Below are 20,211 nucleotides of genomic sequence, written 5' to 3'. Positions count from 1 at the left end.
CTCAAGCCACTGAATATGTTCAAATGCTGTAGGTAAGTGGAACTTTTGTTAACTGAACTATGGTTTTAAAACATCCTAAGGAAGCTTTCTGACTAAACGTAAAAGCAAATCAATTATTTCATACCTCAGCAGCTGTAACGTTTCACCAAGACAACGCAAAGTATTTCTTACTTTGAGAAATAGTTTAAACTCTATTTGGGCCAGTAGGTAGAGTCAGAATTTCCTGGACATATCCCACAGGGAACAGTGAGATGTGGCTCTTAAAATATTCCTAATGACTTCATCTTTCAACATCTTTCTAAAATAATTGGGAGTTGACAGCATGAAAGGTCCCTCTGGCAGATATCTTTACCCATAATGTTCTTTCTTCAAAGGTTAGCCTATTCTAGTTCTTAGGACATTAGACATCTACATTTTTTTGTCTGCCAACAAAGTTGAACAATGAAAGAGACCCTGGGAAATCTGTCATGTAAATTGCCTCAATGAGTGTTATTTTGATTATAAAGAGAAAAAAATGTATTTGAAAAAATTTGAGCTCCAGTATTTAAGTTGCTCTAAACTAATATCCTTCCCAAAATAATGGCCACTACCACCAAAATAAAGTAACCAGAAAGAATTTTTTTTAAAGATTTTATTTATTTATTTGACACAGAGACAGTAGAAGAGCACAAGCAGGGGAAGGGCGGAGGGAGAGGGAGACACAGGCTCCCCACTGAGCAGGGAGCCCAGTGAAGGAAGGGCTCGATTCCAGGACCCTGGGATCATGACCCTACCGAAGGCAAACACTTTACCGACTGAGCCACCCAGGTGCCCCCGGAAAGAATTTTCTTTAGCCAATTTATCTTCCATCAAAAATAATTATATCAACCTTGGGAGGTCTGGGTGGCTCCGTCGGTTAAGTGTCCGGCTCTTGATTTCAGTTCGGGTCATGATTTCAGGGTTGTGACACTGAGCCTCATGTTGGGTTCATGCGCTGGGCGTGGAGCCTGCTTAAGATTCTCTCTCTCCCTCTGCTCCTCTCTCTCTAAAAAAAATTTTTTTAACTAATAATAATAATTATATTAACCTTGAAAAGAAAAACCTTCTCTTCTCTGCTATTTGTCCACAGTTACAGAAAAGCAGTGACACTCATTGTTATATACAGGCCAATCTGGAAATCTATTTACTTGAGCTTCCTGGCGAAAAAAGCATGGATGAATTAGCCTACCAATTATCTCCCATTTTTCAATGGGTTGTGTTCCAAAATTTATTTGTATGTCAACTGTTGGGAAATCAGAACATATTTTCCCATAATAAAGTGTAGTTAGGGTCTTGGACCAGCTTGCAAAAGCCTATAGATTGTAAATCTACTCCAACAACCTTGCAAAAGGCTGTAGATTGTAAATCTACCTCAGAACCAATCTACTGACTGAGGCAGCCAGGCACCCCTGGGTCAAATATTTATTGGGTACCCTGTGCCATGTGGTAGGTGCTGGCATTAAACAACAGCCCTGCACTTGTGAAGCTTATAGTTTAGATGAGTGTTGAAGAATCCACAGAAACCAAACAAATCCTCAAGGAAGAAGCAAAAGATGGGAAAGCACAACTGTTCCCAACCCACTACCAAACAGACTTCTAAACCAGCCACCTCACCTCATCTTTTGGAAGTGAATAAAATATAAAGTATGACCAAATCAACTATTACAAAGGTCAAACAATTAAATATCAATTGTGGCATATTCTCTTACAAAGAAAGTGTAGGAAAGCAGCAAATACAAAAACCAGAAGCTTAACTTCACAAACCAGAACAAGATAAAACCACCAACTGGGCCAGGTCCATTTGGGCAACTTTCCCACCTCTCCTTCCACCTTCAAGTAGCCATTTGAGCTGCCCGCTGTGGCACTCTCCCAGAATCAGGCTATGTCCCTTTCTCTGACTTTTGCCTAAAGCAAAGCTTCTCAATGTTTTCCTAGGGAGCATGATGGGGTCATCAGAAATCATTTGTGCTTCAGTGCTCATGAGAAAATTGACCCCTCCCATAATGCTTTTCTTAATGCATATGCACATCTCCAGAAGTTCTTATAAAATCCTTAATTGTGAGAATTTCACACACCACATCTGGCCAGTAAGGGAGATATTTTGGAATCAGGGCCTTTCAGTGCCCACTCAAACTACTCCTGTAGACAACTACCTAACTCACCTGTGTATGTACATAATAGCTCTAGAACCGAAAACCTTTGCAGAATTGACATCCTAAGGCGTTCTCTGTCCTTTGATTTAAAAAATTATTGAGCTCTATATAAATATGTGCCAAGCACCAATGTAAAAAATGTCTCATTTGGGGCGCCTGGGTGGCTCACTTGGTTGAGCTTCTGACTTTGGCTCAGGTCATGATCTTCAGGGTCCTAGGATCGAGCCTCCCTTCAGGCTCTGCACTCAGCATGGAGTCTGCTTGTTCCTCTCCCTCTGTTCCTCCCCCTGCTTGTGTGCTTTCTCACTCTCAAATAAATCTTTTAAAAAAATTATCTCATTTAATCTTTAGGAGTACCTTATGAAATGGTTGTTATTATTAGCCTCATTTTCGAATGAGGAAAATGAAGGACAATCCATCTAAAAGAAGGCAGGAAAAAAAGGAAGATATGATGGGACAAACAGAAAACGAATCTCAAGATGTCAGATTTAAATCCAATCATATCAACGATGACATTAAATGCATTGTCTAAACACCCCAATTAAGAGGCAGAGATTGCTTGGGCACCTGGCTCACTGAGTTGGTAGAGCATACAACTTTTGATCACAGGGTCATGAGTTTGAGCCCCACGCTGGCATGAAGATCACTTTATAAATAAATAAATAGATAAATAGATAGGGGCACATGGGAGGTGCAGTCAGTTGGGCATCTGACTCTTGATTTCTGCTCAGGTCATAATTTTGGGGTCGTGGGATAGGGCCCCACATCAGGCTCCCTGCTTAGCAGGGAGTCTGCTTGAGATTCTCTCTCTCTCCCTCCGCCCCTCCCCCCTGCACATATGCATGCATTCTCTCTCTCTCTCAAATAAATAAATCTTAAATTTTTTTAAAGACAGAGATCAAATTGGCTTTATAAGCAAGAAACCCATTTTCAATATTTAAAGAAAAGAATGGAAAAAATATACCCTACAAATGGAATCAGAAGAAAGCTGGAGAAACTACATTAATATTGACATGGATTTTAGAATGAGGACTATTACCAGAAATAAAGAAGAATATTTCATTTTGATAAGGGGATCAATTCACCAAGAGTACATAATCCCAAATGCACATGCACCTAATCACAAAGTTTCAAAATACATGAAACAAAAATTGACAAAACCAAAAGAAGAAAAATCCACAATTATATTTGTAAATTATAATATACCTCTCTCAGCAATTGACAGACCAAGCAGACAGAAAATCAGCAAGGATACAGAAGATTTGGAACACCACCAACCAACTTGACCTAATTGGCATTTATAGAACACTACGTCCAACAAAAACGGAATACACATTCTTTTCAAGTGCATACAGAATATTCACCATGGTAGACCAGCTACTGTGCCATAAAATAAGCCTCAGTAAGTGTAAGAGAATTTAAATAATTCAAAGTATGTTCTTTGACCCACAGAACTAAACGAGGTATCAATAACAGAAGGGTATCTGGGAAATTTTGCAAACATTTGGAAATTAAAACACTTCCAAATAACACATGGGTCAAAGAATAAATCATAAGGGAAGTTGGAAAATATTTTGAGCTCAATGAAAATGAAAATACCACATATTACAATTGTGGGATGCAGCTAGAGCAGTGGTTAGAGAGAAATTTATAGCACTGAATTTTTAAACGCTTATGCAGCCCCCCTCACAAACATCAGGATATTATGCAAGGGAAAGTAAGGAATGAAGGACAAAACCCAGCCCTGAACGCAACCACCACAGAAGAGTGAACCCTGCAGATTAAAGTTAAAGGAGAAAGCACAAGTGATATCAAAAGCAGCTCTGAACTCCAAACATCTTACCTTGGTAGTCGATGCTTGCTGACAATATACATCTAGGTTAACAAGCGGTTAGATCCAGGAAGGTCAGTGAAGGTAGGCTGGAGAAGGCAGGGGGTCAGAGTGAACAAGAGCAGCATGGGCTAGCAGAGTCGATGAACTCTGATCCCAGGACAGAGGCTGTTGCTTTTATCTTTAAAATACTTCTTGCCAAAGATGAGTTGTCCCGGAGCCTAATACTTACTACCCTTAGAAATAAGAAGCCTGTGGATGGGTTCTGTTTCTAATTGAGGTAAGAACAGAGATGTCAGGATTGCAGGCTCGTTACACTCTGTAATTCCCAAATATCGCCCCTACATTAGAATCACCTGAGGAACTGCGTTAACACTCCATGCCCCCACTCCAAAATAATCCAATTCAGTATATTTGGAATGCGGAACCTAAAGTTTCCCAATTCTAATTCTGATGATTCCCAGTTTGCAAACTACTGGTATAAATACTATCACTAATAAAAATTGCAAACAGTTACTGAGTACCTGCCACTACTAGGTCCTCTTTATGTGCTTTAATGTATTGTTAGATTTAATTCATTAACAAAAGGGCACTGTGAAGACCAGGTGAGGAAGTTCATGTGGAGCTCATCCCCACTCAGAGAAAACAGATAAGGGAAATCATCTTGACATAGAGGCAGTAACTTTTCAATTACCTGTAGATATGAAAAATGTGATTAACGCTGATTAAAGCAATAAAAAGTTTTGATATCGGACTTAATCATGAAAAAAGACAAAAAAAAAAAGGAAAAAGTCTTGAGGCAGCATGGAACAGTATCCAAACAGGGAGTATTTGCCTCTCAAATATGATCCAATCCTGCGCTAGCAGGGGGACAGGCTGGCTTCAAGGATTTTGCACTATACCAAAAATGGGTCTGAATACCAAATGGGTCTTCTTCCTGACCATCCAATCCTTCCTAAAGTCTTCCCAGATCAACCTGTTTTGAGAGCAAGACTTCCCAAATTACACCTAGTCTGAGGTCATTCTTACCCTGAGTACTCAGCATCATCCTAAAATGTAACAGGCCCCCAGTTGCATGTGGTATGAATACCTTACTCGTTTTACACTTCATTTCCTGCTTGTATCTTGTAAGCATGATCTTTTCTCTATTATTGATGTCTTGGATCAATTGACGTCCTAGAAAGCGCAAAAGGTGTCTGCATAATAGTAACTAGCAGCGGCATATCTAATTACAATTCATGAATGTTCTTTGATAATGATGATACATGTAACCCTAGGAGATAAGTATCACAACAAACTGCACAAAATTTGGATCATGAAGGCCTTGAATATAGTACAATAATATCATTCCGGTTGAAGTGTTGTGGGAAAATGGGTGATAGTAGCTCTTTATCAGTTTGATATTCAAATCCAAGGACATCTAACTGTCCTACGACAAAAACCATAGGTCAGACTAAGCTAGAGGTTAAGTACCAGGTCGCTTTCCAGCTCCTATTCCTTAAATGAAAGCTACTTCTGACTTGCAATGATGCATTTATGTGCCCTGTGTTCAAAATCTTTTCTTCTTCCACTAAACACCCCCATTTAACAACACATCAAAGGAATTAAGCTTTGTTAGCCTGACTGATGTGGAACTGGACATTAGAGCTTAAAACAATACCTAAGAATCAGAAATAAAAAGCAATTATTCTTACGTTAATACAGATCTTCTCAGGTTGTCACACTTCCTTTAGTCACATTTCCAATATCCCTTCTATTGTCATTCTTAGTTATCATGTCAATTTGCATTTATAAATACAACAAAATCTGTATCCAACTGGCATGAATTAGCATCTCTTAAGCAGCTTTTTTTTATTCTCAACTCTAGGCCCAGTAAAATCTCTTTGGCCCTGACAATGTCTCTAGAAATGTTACTTCAATTAAAAAAATTAAACATTTAAACCATACTTCTGATAAATGATGATAGACTATTAAGTGGCTCTAATATTATAAGCTCCATTCTATCTAAAAGGCAGCCTTAGAGATAAGTATCCATAAAAAAAAAAAATCAAAGGCCAGGCACAGCTTTTAAACTAATGAGACCTTGTTTATCTTACTTGTTATCATGGAAACCAAACAATGGTCGCATGAGTTTTCTGATCTTTACAAACATGCTTATAGAAAGTAAGACCATCATAAATCCTAGTTTAGAAAACCTGTCCTGAATATTCGAAAACGTTTTCCTGGACTGAACCAAATCATCAGAGACCTGGGGTGCCTGGACCACATATTTTGGTGTCATTGTAGAAATACACTCACCAGGATGAGTTGAGGTGTTGGCCACCAGCTAATATTCAGGGCCACTACAAGATACATCCCTTTGTTTTGTTTACTGAAAAGACAGGGCTTGTTCCTTATAAGAATGCAAAGGAAAAGTTTCTTTTGGGCTACATTGCCAGAAAATGTTCTTCGCGATGACTGGCTTTTTATTTAATGGACACTGTAACTCCTATAACTGACCCATCACACCTTCTCTGTGTAGCCTATCAGGTTTCTCAAAACTGATTCATGGCCCAGGTGTACATGACACTTTGGGTGTTAACTTCATTTTAGTATTAATTTCACCCAGAAATTAAATTTTCTTATTTACTTCTTAAATACTGTACTTTTTTTTCATAAGTCCTTTTTGGAACATGGTAGGTTAAAAATAAAACAATTACACAATTGCTGGGGAAAAAAATAAGGCTGCTAGAATTTCCACCCATCTTTGGCTAAGGTGCTTCCAGGAAATAGAAAATAGCCCTGTACCACGGACCAGTGATTTTCCAACAATAAACTGCAAATCACTTGTACACTAACAAGACAAGGCAAGATATTCTAACTTTTGCCCCTACCGTTTAAGACAACACAGGTGGACGGACGACTGTCTTCCAACTTCTCACCAGCTCGAGAGAGACAGGTTCAGGGTTACTTGTGTTTATATACAGCTCTTTGGATCAAGACCCAGAAAAACAAACTTGCCACCTTAAAATCTTTTTGAGAACTGAAAGCTAGAAAAATGCACATACCACAAAAATGGGGGGGGGGCGTCTGTAGATATCCTCTATTTATTAACCTAAAGGTTCAGAACTCCTTCCTAAAAAACGGCAAGCTTAAGACATCAGTCACTACAGCTTAGAGCCTAGTTCCTGAGAGAGAAATCCTGCATATTACATGATTTTCATGTAAAGCGTTCAAAGATTGGGGGTAGGGGGGTCAGGGTTGATGCCTGCTCATATTACTTAGTAATAAAATATTCACAGTGTGATAACTGCTTCAAAATACCCTTTGTACCTCTTCACTCCACGTGATCCTTCTATATAGAGAGCAGTAAGCCCTGCATCACCCAGGTTTAGATGTCCTTGGAGAACCTCCCTCCATCTAACATTATTTGTTTGCCTCCATTGACTAGAATGGAAGTTACATGAGGGTAGCAGGGACTTTGTTTTGCTCAAGGCTGTACCTCTGGTGCGTAAGAGGCACTCAAATATTCTTTAAATAAATCTTTTATAGGAGGCTATATAGCTGGTTTTTGTAAATGCAATTCTACTAGAACTCAGTCATGCTTATTCATTTACATATCACCTATGGCTGCTTTCATGCTATAATAGCAGAGCCAAGGAGTTGCAAAAGGGTATACACAGCCTGTAAAGTCTCAAATATTTACTATCTGGCCCTTCACAGAAATAGTTTGCTGACCCCCAATAACACTCATTTGGCCCTTATTTCTCAAGCTAGATTGGAAGCACCTTAGGTACAGCAGTTAGGCCTTAATACAACTTTGTACCTACAACAGAGGAGATGTTTAAAAATAGCTATCACTACACAAATACAGATTTCCTACTTCCCACACAAGTTATTTTTGAACAGTTAAATCCAAAGTTAGTATTTTCCATCCTCAATGCATTTTTCTAGCAAGGATACAACCAAAACTCACCTGTGTTCAATAATTTTGAGGGACAAGGAGACGAGATCCTGATGCTAAACAAGTAGTGAACTTTCTGGTTCAAATTCACAATCACATATTCTTCAAAATGTGAATGCAACCTAACTGAAGAGCTCCTCCCTGCTATGTTTCAGACAAATGATTCTGAGGTGAACCATAGCTATTTTCTCAATGTCAAAATCATTTTAACCATGCATAATTTCTTTTTATGCCAGGCACATTATGGGTGCTCAATAGTCACTGAATGGATCATTCTCCCATAATTATTGTGCTCATCAATTTTTGCAAATTACAATTACCTGAAAAGGGGCATCAAGATTTCTATCCCTTTGCCAATTCTCAAATATGCTCAGCACTGCTCAATCCTTTAAAAAATTATAGCCTTGTCATTCTCCAAAAAAAAAAAAAATTTAATTTGCATGGGTTTCATCAGTTCCAAAGAATTGAAGAGTAAATGGATAATTTTAGGCATGGTTTCAGCCCATTGTTTACCCCAGGTGCAGAGGTGAGCAAATCAAGTAAGATTCTTTCATATTATTGGATGAGATATCATTTGAAAACACTGTAGACCATGGACTAGGACGGAAATGAAAAGAAAGGGCTAGGAGCCTTACTGAATTATCTTTACTAAGTTATTGTGAATAAGCAACAATATACACAATGATATACAATCATTTGAGAAAACTATTGTTTATTTAGAAAAAAGGTTACACTGGTAGAATTCAGTAGATAAAAAAATTTTCTTTTAAAAATGTCACTGTGAAACTTTTCCAGACGAAAGTTCAGCAATACAAAGCTCCTGTAGCTGTAGAATTAAAACACAATTAACTTTTGGTTTTAGCCCCCCCAGATTTGTCTAACATAATTACAAGAAAAAATGGCAAGGGACAAGTGAGTGCTGGTACCTTTTTCTTTTTTAAACAGGTTTTAATGTTGTACACGTACTGTATAAAATGACTCCTAAGCATTGCATAAGACACTGCTCCCACTTTGTTTTTAGTGACTAATATTAAAAACAGGCCAAATAATAAATTAAAACTGAGTTTTAAAATGAGGTAAATTCAAAATGGTTCAATAATTGTTTATTTTCAGTTTCAAACAATAAAAAGGAAGCATTTCAGATTGGAAAAAAAAAAAACGAACAAACAAACAAACCAAAAAAAAAAAAAAACCAACTAAACCCAGGCAATATTTAGTTAACCTAAAATGAAATTCTGTACACATGTAACCTTATTTGCTTGTTGGGAACTGTATGCAGCACATTGTGCTAAAAATATGGAACAGTTAACACTTTCAGCCATTTACTGAAAATAAACATGTAGAAACTAAGCAACAAGTTAAATACAGTAATGCACAACTCAACAATTTTAAGTTTTCGGCATGGAGCAATAAAGCAGATAACTGAATAACTTAAGAAGATGCAAATGGGCCCTCTTGATTCATAATTCTCGGCAATCTACTCAGGAAAATAAATTTCTGGTCACAGCTGAACAATTTCATTCCAATCTCACCTGAAAGAAACAAAGTGATTATATTGATAGATAAGAAAGGAAGAAGAGGAGGGAGGAGGCAGGGAGAAGAAAGGGAAGGGGGGATGGATGGAAAGAAGGGGCAGAGGGAGGGAAGGAGAAACAAAGGAGGGAAGAAAGAAGGGAGAGAAGGAATGGAGGAGGAGGAAAGGAGGAAAACAAGAAGGAAGTAAAGAAGGAAGATTTAAGAAACAAAGAAAAATCAAGAGTTCTGTCAATAAAGGCTTGAATTAAGTCCCTAGATAAGAATGAAATATTTGTGCATTTCTCATCACTTCCCCCTCTCAGAAACCACTGAAGATAGGCACATCATGAGGAGTTTAAAAAAAAAAACACTGACTATTTTGTCTGTGAAAGAGGGAGAAGTCAAGGGAGAGGAGGGAGGATAAAACGAAATAGAAACAAGAAAATACTCCACAGGAGCAAGCAATAGCTTGTCAAAAGTAAACAGAACACAGAGCAATGAAAAGGAACCGATTTTACATGATCAACAAAAAAAAAGAGAAAAATGACATCACATTTTTCACAAGGACACGATTTTAATAGTGACTTATATTAAGATGCAATGTCTGCTAAATTATAAAAATTGCTTTAAAAATATATTGACTTAATTATACTCATTTCCTTTCCTTTATGTACTGACATTTTCAAATACTGCATATTGAAATAAATTCAAAACATGATCATTACAACATGTGGCAAATAACTTCATATCTGCCTAACATTGTTCTCATTCAAATTTTAAACTAATGCTTAAAGCATTAAACTTTATTGACGAAAATACTACATTCACATATTTCATAAAACCAGAGCTAGAAGGGCCTTGGAAAGTAATCACACTTGCATGAAATGCTGACAAATAATTTACACATCATTTCTATACAGCATTCTGTTCACACCATGTATAACCTTGACATTACCAATTATAATTGTGGATACACTAATGTTGAACTTACAATTTTAATACTTAAAAATCATTGTTCCTGTCCATCACTGATGAATGGATAAACAAAATGTGGTACACATTCATACAATGGAGCATTATTCAGTTATAAAAAGAAATGAAGTTCTGATACATGCTACAACATGGATGAACCTGGAAAACATGATAAGTGAAAGAAGCCAGACACAAAAGGCCACATATTGCATGATTCCATTTTATGAAATGTCCAAAACAGGCAAATTCATAGAGACAGAAAGTACATTAGTTATTTCCAGGGGCAGGGGAGAACTGGGAGTGACTGCTAACGGGTATGGGGTCTCTTTTAGGGATGATGGAAATGTTCTGGAATTAGTGGTGATGGCTATACCATAGTGAATATACTAAAAACCAGTTTAAAATGGCAAATTTTATGTTATATAAATTTTATCTCAATTTTTTAAATTGCAAAAAAAGGAAAAGAAAAGAAAGTGTTTCAATAAAGAGTATCATGGTATCAGTATGGCCATAACTAGAATAAGAAATGGGGGTCTCAATCATGATGATGTCACAGGAGAATTACTGGGCAAGGGAACTTTTGCTGACATATTTAAGGGCACATCAAAGGATAAAACTGCTGTTGCCATTAAAACATGTAAAGATGATCTCTCCCAGGAACTGAAATTAAAATTTTTACAAGAAGCCAAAATCCTCAAGCAATATAATCATCCCAATATTGTCAAATTTATAGGAGTTCGCACACATATACAGCCTATCTATATCATTAAGGAACTGGTTCCAGGAGGCGATTTCCTCTCCTTTCTGAGAAAGAAGGATGAACTAAAACAGTTAGTGAAATTTTCGTTAGATGCTGCTTCTGGATGGCGAATCTCGAGTAAAAATTGTATACACAGGGACCTTGCTGCAAGAAACTGCCTGGAGGTGAAAATAATGTTCTGAAAATCAGTGACTTTGGAATGTCTCGTCAAGAGGATGGTGGTGTATATTCATCTTCTGACTTAAAGCAGATTCCCATTAAATGGACAGCACCAGAAGCTCTTAATTATGGGAGATATCGTTCTGAGAGTGACGCATGGAGCTTTGGCATCCTCCTCTGGGAGACCTTCAGCTTAGAGGTCTGTCCATACCCTGGAATGACAAATCAGCAAGCACAAGAGCAAGTGGAAAGAAGATACTGGATGTCAGTCTCTCAGCAGTGTCGAGCGTATTTATCAATACAAAAGTGTTGGGATTACAAACTTGAAAACCGCCCCAAGTTCAGTGAACTTCAGAAAGAACTGCCATCAAGAAGAAAGTCATATAGTGATGAAACAGTGCCAAACTCAGCCTTTGGGACTCTATCTTCCAGCAGAGTAATATTTTCTTCTCATTAACAATGCGTTAATACCACATTACCTGGAACATTCTCCTAAGGTTATTGTTTTCTTAACTTTTTAAAATATGTGCTAGTTTAAGGATTGTAAATAAGAAAGCGTAGGCGCTCAATGCAAGAGATAACACAGATCTATCTTTTTCACACCTCGGACTGCTGATGTTTTTCACAGGGTTTTTACTTCAGGCTGGGTCCAGAGCTGGCTGTCCTCCATCCTAGACATCTCTACTCTATTGGTGCTATCAACTGCACTGGTAATATTGTGTTTGCATAAAGACAAGATTACCTTTGTAAACATCACTTTCTACTGGGTATTATCTGGACAGGACATCCTGAGGTTTTTTTCTTCCCTCCCCCCAACACTCCCAGAAATAGGCCCTGCTGTATTAGTAAGGTTACAATTTCCCTAGGTTCCACCACACCCTCCTCCTGGGCATCAGAAAATTATGCATGAAATGCCCTCGAAGAGCATGCTCTCAGAGCTGAGGCAGCTGGTTTTAAATGATGTTACTTTATAGAGTTGTGACAGCAAGAAGCAAGTCTGAAAAGTAGAGTGGTCTGGAGAAAAGAACAGCTAGACCAGTGATCAAAGTAGAGAAGAAAGGCAAATATAAATTCAGCCTTCTTATCCAAGGTATGCCCTTATAAACACACACACGTATTCTAATTTTATGATCAAATAAGAAATGTTTCAATAGTATAGATTCCTCATAAAGGAGCCCTCTTGATGGCAACAGAATTTTTTTAGAGAAAGTATAAAACACAGGCCCACAGAATCAATAAGATTGTTCTGAGTTAAGTGTCTTCTCCTCAAAGGAGGCATCTGAGAATTTGGTTCCCTTCATTTTCACCAGTTTCTGAAGTTATCAGGATTTCATGATCTTATTTCTCCCTCTTTCTCTTTCTCTTTCTCTCTCTCTCACACACACACACACACACACACACCTCTTTCTCTTTCTCTCTCTCTCTCACACACACACACACACACACACACACACACACACACACACGAGTAGAAAGGCATATATGGATGAAGCTGACAGTTAAAAAGTCAAATGAACATTCATGAGGAAAAAAGAAGATAAGAAGATACAGGAGAAAGACATAGGGATAGCCATTTTAATTCCACTTTACTCCTTCATTTACTCTCCTTATACTACTGCTACCTAGGAATTCTTATCATAGCAAACATACTTCCTGAGATGTTCCATGTAGATAAATGTAACACAGAATTAAAACTGGGATTCCGTTGAACTGAATCTTAGCACACCCAGGGGTGCCTCTCAGGATAAAAGCATGTATAAGGGATAGTCACACTCAGGGGTGAATGTGGCATGGGAGCCCTTTTCTAAGTGCTCATGCCTATGTCCCAATAAAAACAGCACAGCACCTAGTGAGTATTTGGTCTACCCTACATGAGAAAAAGAAAATAGAAAATTCCTCCTGTTCTGTCCAACTTTTTGGTACCTATGAATATCAGCGCAAAGAACGCACACCCACTAAAGAGTATAAATGATGGTAATGAAGAGAAAAATACTCTGAGTCTATCATTTCAATCTCCTAACAAAACTTTCGAACACATTTAATGATTACTACATACAGACCCAAATGAAAGTATAATAAACCTGCCCTCAAAAATATGTTGTAGCACACAGAGCAACCTCTTCTTAAACAGGATACCACCATGTGCTATAAAGTGAACCTTCTTCTGAGGGCAAAAAAAACTCCAATGCTCTTTCTCATCAATCCCGAAGAGATACACATAATACTTCTGCACATAGCTCTCCCTGTAGAGTTAACAGAGTATCTGAAACATAGCAGACAAAAAAGAAAAATACCTGGCTGTTTGATTAGAAGGAAAGGATGAAGTCACTGCCTTCAACAAGGTCACAATCTGAGAGGGATATGTAACATACTCATCTATTACATAGGAATCTGTGACGAAGACTCTGTAGGCAAGCTGACATGCCCACATGTAAGCAATGGGAAACCAAGAAAGAAACTTAACTGAACACTCCCCACTCCAACACATATTACCGGGACCTAAGACTGTGCTTCACCATGGCAACACACTCCTAAAATAAGAAATCTCTGAGCACTTAGGAGATCAGTTTCCAAGTATGGACTGAAGAAAAAAGGCTCAGAACAGGAATTACAAAATCAATTGTTTACAGAGGCTAGTATATAATGGAAACAAATGAAGTAGGGGTGGGGACTGAATGAGGTAAACTATAAAAAAAAAAGACCCACTCTGTACATAAAGGGGGGGCAGCATCTAGGGGGCCCAGCTGATTGTTGCCATGCAGAAATCAGGACACAATGTTATCAGATGTTCCAATTCTTCAAGAGAAACTGAAATTTGGATTTTGTCATATGGATTAAGACAAAATTAAATATTGTGTGAGGCCAAGAAAGTACATATAACAAGCTACATTCTGCCCAAAGGCTGAGAATTTGCCTTTGGGCAGAATGTGGTTTAAAGGATAAAAGAGTTAGGTTACACCTATGATACTGGAGGTGAGAGAAGGACCTGCAAAACAGATTAGGCCTCTCGGAGTGGAGGATTAGAACAGAAATGTAGTATACTACAAATACAGATGGGTAGGATAGAGCTTAACTGCTAATGTTCTTTGAAATCAAGAATCAAAGTCCAAGAAGACTGAGCTTCTCAGAGTCTGGGAGCAAGTCTCAGTACGGCATCTGGTTCACAAAAGGACTCTCAAATTAGCTAAACCTGACACTCATGAACTGAGGACCACACATATAAAATTAAAATTGAGAAGCTAAAGGAACCTGGTTCTAAGAGAAAAATTTTAATAGGTAGGAGTTTTTAGAGATTAAACTAGAGGAAAAAGTTAAAGGCAAAGCAGTGTTCAAGAGACTAAATCAAGGAGAGATAAGATGAATTTGGACAAAAACGTTAGCAATAACAAGTAACAGAAGATACAGCGAACAAGGTGAAAGGATTTTACAACTAAAAATCATGAGATAGGAAAAGATGACAGAAGACTTTGGAAGCAATTTAAACAGAGTCACATTTATATAGTGTATTTTCTTACCTCTAATGTGATCATTTTAATTTTCCTGAAATCAGGGCGATATTTACAAATCAGTATCATTTCCCTATCCACTCTGCTCAAAAAAACAGTTCTGGAAACCAACAATGAATCTTACAATTAATAACATCTTCGAATCATGGAAATGTGACATTACGCAGCAGTGCTCTTTTCTGTAGAATGTAAAATAACTAAAAAAGGGAGCAAGGAGCAGCAGATTTGAAGTAGCCCAAAGGTAAATGGTACCAATCAGAAATGATGAGACTTTTAAAGGAAAAGGAAGAACAACAGAAAGACCTAATCAATCCTAGAATGTATCCAAATAGGAGGAGGCAGCCAGAACAGCCAGAAGAAGGAAAAATCAACCAGAGCCTCACAAAATTAAGAGTCTACCCAAGGAGAAAGTACAGGACATGGTTGTCAAGAAGAAATTGAACAGGATGAACATCAAGCCAAATATATCTTAAAAGGATAGCTGAATTGAGAAGGTTTGCTGCAAGACCACCAACCTAACATCTAACACCCAAACTGGTCTTTTCATGCCTTTGGTCCTGAAAGCTTATAGAGAGAAGTAAAGTACAAATCCATGGCCCGTGTGAGTAAGAACTCAAAGAAATCTGTAGTAAAACCTTCACATACCAAAGAATAATATTTAGGTACTGAGTAAAAAGAGAATATATAAAATCACAGTGAAAGTGGTCAGTCACAATGGCTGACCCATTCCTAAGGAAGATATAAGTGGTAAGTTTTTTTGTTTTCTTTAATAAGGAGACCACGTGAAAGCAAGAAGTAAAAAGCAAAATGCCAAAATAAAAAAGTAAAGTGAAGAATAAAAAAGAAGATGAAGAGTTTATAGTTCGCTAGGGAAGACAGCTAGTTGTTGGGGCAGGGGATGACTAGAACTGAGGAATGGGCAAACTTTCTAAAGGTTTTCAAGAAAATCTACTAAATTCTAAATGTCCTCTCATAACTCTCATTTACCCTATTCTACTACTTAGATAACAAGCAGAGAATAACAAAGCTGAAAAGGCACACACCACTTCTTAGGACATTAGCCAGCTGGCAAACACAAGTCCCTCCTCTGAAGCCAAAATAAATGGGACAAAATCCATACCTTAAAACTCACACCCTCATACAGAATGGGCTCTCATACATTTCTGACTCTTAAGAGCTGACAACTTCAAATACAGCCATCTCAAACAATTAAATATAGAGGGCAAATCATCCTACAAATCTCAATAATCCTAAGGCATCACCAAACAAGAGCTATTCAGATGATGATCTGAGCGCTCAAAAAAGACTATCTTAAGTTCTGAATGCTCTCTTCACTAAGAGTGAACTACCATCCACATACAATTTATTTAAGATGGTTAAACACTTTTTAAATCTCATACAAGGCATAATTACCTTGGAAATGAAGATGTATATTTTAAATTCCAGAACAAAAAGCACAGACCATATTTTCTGGCCTTGCAAAACATGGGCTGTGGCAGCAAATGAGGCATAAAAACTTAGAACAAAAATTTCTGGATAACACGTCTGCATGAAAAGAAAAAGCAGGGAACACTAAAGGGCAAGAAAACCTATGCTGTGAATACTGGCTCTGTCAGCTAATACCTCTGCTAGCCTCTTCAACTTAACCCCTCAGAGTCTCAGGTTCTTCACTTGTAAAGTGCAGATACCAGCACCACCCACAAGGCTAAAGGTACTTAAAAAAAGGTGATTAATTATCCAGAGAAGTTGGGAATGAGTGGTGAAGAGAAAGCCAGATGTTCTAAAATACATCTTGGTGCTAAAAAAAAAAAAAACAAAAACAAAAAACAAAAAAACCAAAAAACAAAAACACACACAAAAACTGCGTGGCTAATCAGCAAGCTTAAGATGAAAGCAGCTTAAAAATAACTGTGAATCTTGTTTTGCATCTGTACCCAAAGACCTGGTCATTAGAGTTAGGTGCAAAATTCAAGTTTCATCTTGCAAAATGTACCTAGTTTCTTCAACATTATCAGACCTCGTTTCATATCTCTATCTTTAAATGAAAGGAGGTGAGAAAACACTCACCTTGATTGAAAGTCTTCATTATCTGTGCTTGTCCGAGGACTTATGAGTAGATGACAAATTAAGGGAAAACAACTTTGAAAAAAAAAAAAAAAGGAATGGTGTCTCAACTTTCAGTGCAGTCCTTCAACTTGCAGGCCTAATTGGTTCTGACCAGCCTGGTAGCCTCAACTTCTACCAGCTCTGCTCATCTGCTGCATCATCTTGCCCTTCTAATCCCCATGCCCCCAGCCCAAAGGACTCTCTGTTCCCTTTCTTCCTCTCAGTAGTAATACAACCAGAGAGAATCTAAATCCCCTGACAACATAAAACAACCTCACAGTCACCACAGAAGTTAAAAAAAAAAAAATCAAGTCTCCCACTTCCACATTTTGTACATTTGAGAGGGTTAACTGAAGAGACTATTTAAAAGCTAGTAAGCCCTTAAACTTTATTCAGACCACATACTACAAGGGTACAATTCTAAACATGACCAGTATCAAAGCTTTCCATTACACTGATTAAAAACTCCAATAAGATGAAAAGGATATTGTTTCTTCTCTTCCTTTCCTCCTGAACTGTCCCGTTTCTCTTTCTTTTCTATCTTTTCTTTATCATGCCTGGACTCCTATAAGGAATGGCGGAATTAGTTTGGGAAGGGAAAACCAAATAGAAAAATCAGCTCAAAATCCCTTTTTATCACCCACCAGTCATACATTTTTCTTCAAAAACGTATTTAATGATGCCAAAAGCACAAGCAACAAAATAAAAAAAAATTGGACTTCGTCAAAAACAAAAACTTTCATGCATCAAAGAACACTAGCAAGAAAGTGAAAATACAATGTACGGAATGGGGGAAAATATTTGCAAATCACACATCTCATACGGGACGGGTCTAGTATCTAGACTATATAAAGAAGTCTTACAACGGAGCAACAAAAAGACAAACAATCCAATTTAAAAATGGCCACAGCATCTGAAGAGATTTCTCCAAAGAAGGTACACGAATGGCCAACAAACACATGAAAAGATGCTCAACATCATTAGTCATTAAGGAAATGCAAAATCAAAACCACAATGAGATACCACTTCACACCCACTAGGATGGCTATAATAAAAAAAAAAATTAATAAAAATTAAAAAAAAAAACAGAAAATAACAAGCGTTGGCAATGATGTAGAGAAATTGGCACCCTCGTACATTGCTGGTAAAACATAAGCTGTCCAGCCACTGTGGAAAACAGTTTGTCGGTTCCTCAAAAAGTTAAACATAGCATTACCATATAACCCAGAAATTCCACTCCTGGGTATACGCACAAGAGAACTAAAAACAGGTCTTCAAACACACACTTCAGAGCAGCACACAAACATTCATAGCAGCACTATTCACAATAGCCAAAGGGAAACAACAAAAAAGTCCATCAACTGACAAATGGATGAACAAATGTGGTATATGCATACAATGGAATATTATTTAGCCATAAAAAGAAATGGAAGTACTGATACATGCTACAGCATGGAAGAATCTCAAAATATTATGCTAAGTGAAGGAAGTCAGACACAAAGGCCACATTATTATACGATTCCATTTACATAAAATATCCAAAACTGGTAAGCCCATAGAGACAGAAAGCAAATTAGTAGTTGACAGGGGCTAAACGGAGCAGGAAATGGGGAATGACTGCTTAATGGGTATGCAGTTTCTCTTTGGGGTGATGAAAATGTTTTGGAACTAAATAGACATGATGATTGCACAACATTGTAAATATACTAAATGCCACTGAATTGTACATTTTACAATGGTTATTTTTATGTTATGTGAATTTTACCTCGATTTTAAAAAAAATATTTAAAAGGAGCAGCGTCACTTTTAAAACAAACAACTTTTTTTTTTAAGTAGGCTCCACGCCCAGCATGGAGCTCAACGCAGGGCTTGAACTCACAACCCCGAGATCAAGACCTGAGCTGAGATCAAGAGTCGGAAGCTTAACCGACTGAGCCACCCAGGCACCCCAAAGCACAGAGAAATTTTAAAACAATTACCTTATAATTTTCCAAAACTGCTTTCAAGAACTATGACTATATATACCGTAATAATGTTTTTGAAACACTTTACACCTTAGTAATGACTTGCCTGCTTTATGGCAGATACATGAAATGTATTATGAATATCAACCATGAATATCTAAGAAAATGCACACTAAGTCTGAAAATCAAATACAAGTTGCAAACACATAAGTTTATTAGGAGCAAAATGTTATAAAAATGTTTAAAAATCACAATTAATAAAGACTTTATGACAATGCAATAATGATCAGGGAAAAAGAATACACATGACCATATTTTAATCTCATGAATGTAAAGAAACCAAAAACACTGTTGGCGAGGAGGAGTAAAAAGAAAACACAAAAAGAAAGGGTAAAGGGTAAAGCTCAATGAATAGAAGAGTAGGTGGGGGTGGAATGGAGAGAAAAGGAATTTCAGAGGTAAACTAATTCTACTCTCCCAGTAATTTGGGATCCAACTGGCTAGAATTCCCCCCAGATAACCCACCCTCCCCCACTGCCTCCTCTTCCCACCCTCAAATAATTAACCAAAGACTATTTGATTACCAAAAAAACTCAGTATTTGCTAAATACTCAGAGTCAATTTTTCAAGAAAAAGCCTTTTGTTCCTTTGTTTCCCTAATTTACCTTTTTGCCACCGGAGGAGATTTTATCCATCTTTTCAGATTTAAAAGAATCGCCGCCTTTTTCTTTGCCTGAAGATTTTGACTTATTTTTTTCCTTGTCTTTCTCATTTGGGTAAGGAGACTCACATGGACTTTCACTTTTGTGTTTTGAAACCCCCACTAAAAGTATAAAAGAGAATCATGAAAGCCTTTTCCAGTTCAGTTTGACGACAGCTTTGAAAGCAATAATAAATCTACCTACTTGTTCCATTTTCCTCTTTTCGCCTCTTGGCTAAGTCCGGCGGCACTTCACGGTCATTGTTTGAATGATCCTAGAACCAAGAATTGTGAACTACATTGATCAAGAGTTTATGTTTTTGTTTTAAAATATTACTTTTATACAAGGGCACAGCCAGTTAGCATTGGAGAGTATTGGCAGTCATTTCACATTGTAAAATGACATGAAAGACAAGCAGAGTTGGTAGAAATTGTTAGGCTGAAGATCCTTATTACCGCAGAAGATTCAATTCAAACTCATTTTAGGGTGAAAATACCAGTTAAAACACCAAATAACAGCCTGCCATGCAACAAACTAGTACTTTTAAAAAGGCAACAAACACACTACCATACATGAATAATGG

The 20,211-nt window shown here is 37.5% G+C and overlaps 2 protein-coding genes across 2 annotated transcripts in view; one reads left to right on the top strand and one right to left on the bottom strand.

The window, feature by feature from the left end:
• Positions 1-8,643: 8,643 nt before the first annotated feature.
• THOC2 (THO complex 2) overlaps positions 8,644-20,211 on the bottom strand; it is a 118,494-nt gene continuing 106,926 nt past the window's right edge. Inside the window, exons 37-39 of the mRNA XM_040628354.1 lie at positions 17,452-17,528; positions 16,925-16,970; positions 8,644-9,477 (exon numbers count right to left, since the gene is read on the bottom strand). Coding sequence (XP_040484288.1) covers positions 16,943-16,970; positions 17,452-17,528 — 105 coding nt within the window. The 3' untranslated portion in view covers positions 8,644-9,477; positions 16,925-16,942. The remainder of the gene's footprint in view (positions 9,478-16,924; positions 16,971-17,451; positions 17,529-20,211) is intronic.
• Positions 10,622-16,918, top strand: LOC121102470 (tyrosine-protein kinase Fer-like). The gene is given in 2 exon segments (XM_040628362.1): positions 10,622-11,351; positions 11,354-16,918. Coding segments are annotated over 2 exon segments (870 nt in total). The 5' UTR covers positions 10,622-10,936; the 3' UTR covers positions 11,809-16,918.

The sequence above is a fragment of the Ursus maritimus genome, assembly GCF_017311325.1.
Source record: "Ursus maritimus isolate PB19 chromosome X unlocalized genomic scaffold, ASM1731132v1 scaffold_X1, whole genome shotgun sequence".
Taxonomy (NCBI): Eukaryota; Metazoa; Chordata; class Mammalia; order Carnivora; family Ursidae; genus Ursus; species Ursus maritimus.
The sequence above is the reverse complement of the archived record's forward strand: the minus strand, read 5'-3'. Positions and strand labels throughout refer to the sequence as shown.